The sequence below is a fragment of the Condylura cristata genome, unplaced genomic scaffold (genome assembly GCF_000260355.1).
Source record: "Condylura cristata isolate star-nosed mole 26May11 unplaced genomic scaffold, ConCri1.0 scaffold00049, whole genome shotgun sequence".
NCBI lineage: Eukaryota > Metazoa > Chordata > Mammalia > Eulipotyphla > Talpidae > Condylura > Condylura cristata.
The window spans coordinates 645,501-651,786 of NW_004567150.1; the positions used below are offsets into that span (position 1 = coordinate 645,501).

Below are 6,286 nucleotides of genomic sequence, written 5' to 3' on the forward strand. Positions count from 1 at the left end.
TCTCACTGCCCCTGAGCCTCTGGCCTGTACCCCAGTTCTGTATGCACAAATAAATAAATCTTTATAAAAAAAAAAAAAAAAGGCCCTCCCTGGTGATGCAGTGGGTTAGAGCATTGCACTATGTAACTATCCAAAGCCACTGTAGTATGAGTTTGATACCCAGCCAGGGAGGTGTCCCACATGGTACAGCAGACCTCTCTTGTCTTGCCTACTGCTCCCCTCAGCAGTGTATTTCAGTATATCTGCCTGTTGTGCTTCTTCTCATTCTTCTCTCTGGTGAATCCTCTCACCTCCCACACCTCTGGACTGTACCCTAGTTCTTGTATGCACAAATACATCTTAAAAAAAAAGAAAAAGACTTTTAAAAATTGTCCTTACCTGGGATTTCTGAATCCTGAACCAATCCATCTCAAGGCAGGCAAGATAATGAAACTCAGGAGCATTTGTAAAATGGGAGAGGAAGCAGTAATAATAGTGAAATTAAAGAAACAAATAGAAAAATGGAGAAGATACCTGGCATTTGCCAGCCTGGTTTCAATTGTTTCTGCATCCCTTCCTAAGGTTTGGAAGTTCAGAACTTTATTTTTTTTCCAGCAAATCCAGCTCCCCTTTAAAAAGGTACTACACTCTTTCATTGGGTTTTTAGCACTTGTAATACAGTTATGTAGTTTGCCCTAGGGCTTTCCAGGTAATTTGACGACATTTCCCATTTGTTCAACCTCTTGCTCTCCAGATACTCTGTATCTTCTCTCCAACCTCACTTTCCCATATGATCTGCTTATAGCAATAGCAGCGCTAAGGTTATAAAACATGAAGATAAAGGTTAAGCCCAAGACACAAGGGGCATAGTTAAATAAACCTGGTTGCACCTGTCTTGCCCTAAGTCCATTTTCTTTACCTTCCTTACTAAACAAACCATCCTATCCTGCTAACCTGCCTCCTCACTTAGCCACTGGACTCCATTTCTTCTCTCCTCTCTGTAGACTTTGCTCCTGCAGTATTCCTCCATCCAATATGTACATTTCAGAACATGCAAAAGTACATGTACCTTTTTTTCAGAACTTCTCTAACCCCCACGTAGACTATCTCTCCATAGTTCTCCATACAACCTTTTACAACCAATCCTTATATAGCTACATACTAATCCCAGACCCATCATCCCTTCAGTTTCTCTCAAACTCATTCCCACCTTAGGGTTGACAGGCTGTATCCTCTTGCTCCTCAAGGTGTTCAGTCTCTTAGTCATCATTAAGGCCTTCTTGGCAGAAGCCTCTTACCAACCAAGCTCAAGTAATCCTTTTAGTCATTTAACTGTTAGGGTTTTCTTTTCTTCATGCACTCGTCACTACTGTAAATTGTCTTATTTGTTCTCTTTATTCTCTCCCTTTATTAGACTGTCAGCTCCCTAACAGAAAGTCTTGTTAGCCTTGTCCGTCCTTGTATCCTTTGAACCTGTTTTCTTTCTTTTTTTAATAATACTCTTTTTAAAATATTTATTTTATTTATTTATGCATACAAAAACTGGGATCCAGGCCAAAGGGGCAGGGGTGGTGGTGGTGAAGGATTCACCAGAGACAGAGTGGGGAACAGAACAGGTGGATCTACTGAAATACACTGCTGAGGGGAGCAGCAGTGGCAAGAGAGGTCTGTCACATCCACAACATTGCCTTGCATGATTACATCGTCATCGTGGTCCATCAGAAGTCTGAAATAGCAACCCAGACCAAGACTCAGACAAGTCGCTCATCCAGAGGAAGCCTAAGTGTCCTCAGCAACAGAATTTCCATGCACGTTAGCCCACATCCTGGAATAGCAGTACTGTACTAGGGCTGTGGTTCCTTCAGCAAGAGTGATGTTAGGAGATCAATATTGAAAGCTGCGCTTAGTCTGGATATCATCAAGTATCTGCTGTAGTTCCTCATCTTCAAATCGCCCCTCCAGACTAGAAGAAAACCAAGAGTGTTTCAGCCATGAATAAAATTTCCCCACCTTTAAATTTACCCCTTACTCACTGACCCCTTACCTGTCAACTCACCTTCTTCCCCTTCCTTTTAAAAATATTAGCTTTTCAAACATATAAAGGTACAGAAAAATAACTTAACCTTCACAAGTATCACTATTTGATTTAGGTTTACTTACCCAACATAACAGGAATTGACAGCTCTGTGTAAACAGATGTTCCTCTATCCAAATACCTTCACCTTCTTCTGAGAAGTAACTATTTTCCTTAAGTTAGCATTATTTCTACATACTTTTTTTAGCATATACATTTATAAGCAATATGCAGCACTCTTATAAACTTTTAAAAAATTAATTATTTTGGCCTTTTTTTTTTTAACATTCCAGCTCATCACTTTTTTTTTTTTAAGATTTATTTATTTATTAAGCGTATAGAACTGGTACAGGCCAGAGGTGCAGAGGCAGTGAGAGGATTCATCAAGATAGAGTGAGGAGCAGAACAGGCAGATCTACTGAAATACACTGCTGAAGGGAGCAGCGGGCATGTCAGAAGAGGTCTGCCACGCTCCCTGGCTGGGGATGGAACCCATGCTTCAGTGGCTGTAGAGAGCTTCATTGTGCAGTGTTTTAAGCCGTTGCCCCACCAGGGAGAGCCCTCATCACTTTCTTAACTGCTATGTAATAAATAGTGTATGATCATTCTGTTATCTGACAATTGTCAAGTTTCTGCTACAACTACTAACGCAGCATGGAATACATGTCTCCTTACAATCCTGTGTGAGTAGTTCCCAGGGCAGGTACCTAGGAGTGCACTTTCAGGTGACACAGTATATTCATCTTTAACTTTGCTAGATGTAGCCAAATTTAGCTTTAAAGTGACTGTACTAATTGCACAATGAATGAAAGTTTTGGCCAATCCACATTTTTGTTAACAATAGACATGCTATAAAACCACATTCTCAAGTTCTTAAAAAAAAGTACTCTCATTCAATGGTGATGACATCTATTCAAGTAAAGACAAATAAATTTTGAAGGATCTTATCCAAAACATATAGAGGACTTATCAAAACTGTTACTAACCTTGGGATCAGAGCCTTGGACTCCTCAGCAGTCTCTGGGCAAAGGTTGGCCAAGCAGGCCAACTCAAACTTATGAAGTTTTTTCTGGAGCAACAAACTGATCACAGGAGAGAAAGTTAAAACAATCAAAACAGAAAAATGGATCAAGTATAGATAGCAAAAAGAAAAAGTAAAGGACTTGCAATCTCTACTCCTAGCAAACAGGAAGTTACAAAGATATCAGGGACAACAGGGCATCCCTGGTGATGCAAGGGGTTAAGTCTTCGCAGTATCAAGCTATCCACAGTCACTGCAGCATAAGTTCAATCCCTGCCAGGAAGATGATCTACATGGCACAGCAGACTTCTCCTGTCTCGCCCTACTTCCTCAGCAGTGTATTTCACTCAATTTGCCTGTTCTACTCCCCATTGTGTCTAGTGAATCCTCTCACACTCCCCACACCTCTGGCCTATACCCCAACTCTTATATGTACAAATAAATCTTAAAAAAAAAAAAAAAAAGAAGAAAGAAAGAAATCAGGGAGAAACAATGTAATATAAATGAAGACAGAACACACTAGGAGGCCAGAGAGCCCCTCTGCCCTAACTCTGAAAAAATAACTATACACCTTAAGGATGATACAGTCTTCCCCCAAGGAATTGTTTTGTTCTTTGCTTTTCCTATTAGCCTTCCTTGCTTCCTTTGCAATTAATGTATTCACACACACAATGTTAGGAGCTCCCAACCTATTAGTTATTTAACTTGAAGAAATTCTCTTTTAAGTATTATCTAAAAAATAAGCACATTGGTCCTCACTGGTGGCACAGGGGTGAAAGTATCAGTACTATCAAACTACCAACAGCCACTGTATTATGAGTTCAATCCTTGGCCAAATAGCTAACCATAATATGGCGCATAAGCTGAAGGGACCTCTCCTGTCATGCTCGCTGCTCCCTTCAGCAGTGTATTTCCATGAATCTGCCTTTCTGTTTCCCACTATGTCTCTGGTGAATCCTTTAACCCCCTGCATCTCTGTCCTACACCCGTTTTTTTATGCATAAATAAATGAAAACAGGGCCTCCCTGGTGGTGCAAGGGATTAAGCACATCACTTTAAAGCTATCGCAACCACCACAGCACGAATTCAATCCTAGGCCAGGAAGCTGATTCACATGGCACAGCAGACCTCTCCTGTCTGGCCTACTCCCCTCAGCAGTGTATTTCAATTGACATGCCTGTTTTTTCCCCATTCTGTCTCCAGTGAATCCTCTTACTCCTTACACCTCTGGCCTGTACCCCAGTTCTTGTATGCATAAATAAATAAATAAATAAGTCTTTAAAAAATAATAAAAAAATAATTCCTATCATGAACAAATTCTATGTTCAGGCGCATACTTCTTAAACTAGAGATTGTTCATGGTCAATTTGGTATGAGAGGAACTTAATTTTATATTCATTTACAGTGCTTATCACTCTAAGCATATTATTCACTGTAAAATGTTTAGAAAATACAGAAAGAAATAATAGCTACCCACATCACTACCAAAAAAAAAAAAATTAATGCTACCATCTTAGAATCTATCCCAAATATTTTTCTGTTTTAGGACATAAACACACATTCTGTTTTTTAAGTTTTTGTTACTTCCCAAAACATTTTTCCATTTTTATTATAAAATACTATAATCTCAGTACACTGAAAGAGCTTATAACACAAAATACTTATGTGCTGGAGGGATCTGTGATAAAATGAACACATACTCATTTACAAACAGTACAAAAAATAGCAAGAAGGTGAAATAACCTAAAATTCTATCCAGAAATAAGCAATGTCAACATTTTCAGGAAGAGCCTGGCCTTCTTTTCATTAATTTTTAAAAGCAATCGTAACAAATGATATTTTGTAACTGGCCTTTTTTTCATTCAACAACAGAGTAGCTGTTTTCCATGCTGGTACACAAAGAGCTCTGTGCGGAACACAGCATTTTGTTTGGCTGTGATATCACTTATAATCAAACTTATGCTGCTAAACATTGTATTTGTTTCCAAACATTTACCATTTAAATATAATATTTTTTTGAATATCACTGTAAATGCACTTTTTTGTTTGTTTTAAATATTTGTTTTATTTATTTATGCATACAAGTACTGGGGTATAGGCCAGATGTGCAAGGGATGATGGAATTCACCAGAGGCAGAACAGGGAGCAGAAGTGGCAGATCTACTGAAAGACACTGCTCAGAGAAGCAGCAGGTGAGACAAGGAAAGTCTGATGCGCCATGTAAATGAGCTCCCTAGCCTGCTGTGTAGTGCAGATATAGCTTGATAACGGTGTCTTAATGCCTGCACCAGTAGTGAGGCCCCGAAATGCAATTCATTGCTATGTTTCAAAGGTAGAAATTCCTGGAAGTAGACTTATTTAGTAAAAAGATGTAAGTGTCTTGAAGTCTTCTGATAGGCAGTACCCTAAAAGGTCTTTTCCAACATACCTTCCACCAGCATTAAAATAAATGATAGTGCAGGTTCCCCTTTTTTTTTCTAATCTACTTATTTTACCATTTCTTTCACTTCCTTGAAGACATTTATTTCATGTGAAATAGCTAGACATTTCAAGTTCTGATGTGCGTTCATTAGAGACAAATCCATTTTTTAAAAACTGGATGCCATCTCTGCAGAAAGTCTTTCCTGTTTCGCAGTTGCTCCCCTTAGTAGTAACAGGAAATCCACTTGTTCTGCTCCCATCTCACCTGAAGAATCCTCTCACCTCCTCCACCTCTAACCTATACCCTAGTTCTTCTAGCATAAACAAACTTAAAAAAAAACAAAACAAAACCGGATGCCATCTCTTTCTTATTCTTTTTAAAGACTTTGTTTATTTATGCATACAGAGCTAGGGTACAGGCCAGAGGTGCAGGGGCAGTAAGAGGATTCATCAGAGACAGAGTGGGAAAGGGGTGGGCAGAACAGGCAAGTGAATGAAGTACACTGCTGAGGAGAGCAGAGGGTGAGACAGGAGAGGTCTGCCACACCATGTGGATCAACTTCCAGGGCAAGGGTCTGAACTTGCACTGAAGCTGCTGAGGCTAGCTTGCAGGACTGAGCTTTAACCCACTGTGCCACCAAGGTGAAACCCGCTTTTTTATTTTTTAGAGCTCTTAAAATTAAGGGTATCGCCACCTCACCCCAGTGAGAATGGCACATCTTCAAACAACTAGCAACAACAAATGTTGGCGAGGATGTGGAGAAAAAGGAACTCTCCTGCATTGCTGGTGG

The 6,286-nt window shown here is 39.7% G+C and overlaps 1 protein-coding gene across 1 annotated transcript in view; it reads right to left on the reverse strand.

The window, feature by feature from the left end:
• Nucleotides 1-1,578: 1,578 nt before the first annotated feature.
• POLR2D (polymerase (RNA) II (DNA directed) polypeptide D) overlaps nucleotides 1,579-6,286 on the reverse strand; it is a 12,895-nt gene continuing 8,187 nt past the window's right edge. Inside the window, exons 3-4 of the mRNA XM_004694883.2 lie at nucleotides 3,040-3,135; nucleotides 1,579-1,942 (exon numbers count right to left, since the gene is read on the reverse strand). Coding sequence (XP_004694940.1) covers nucleotides 1,864-1,942; nucleotides 3,040-3,135 — 175 coding nt within the window. The 3' untranslated portion in view covers nucleotides 1,579-1,863. The remainder of the gene's footprint in view (nucleotides 1,943-3,039; nucleotides 3,136-6,286) is intronic.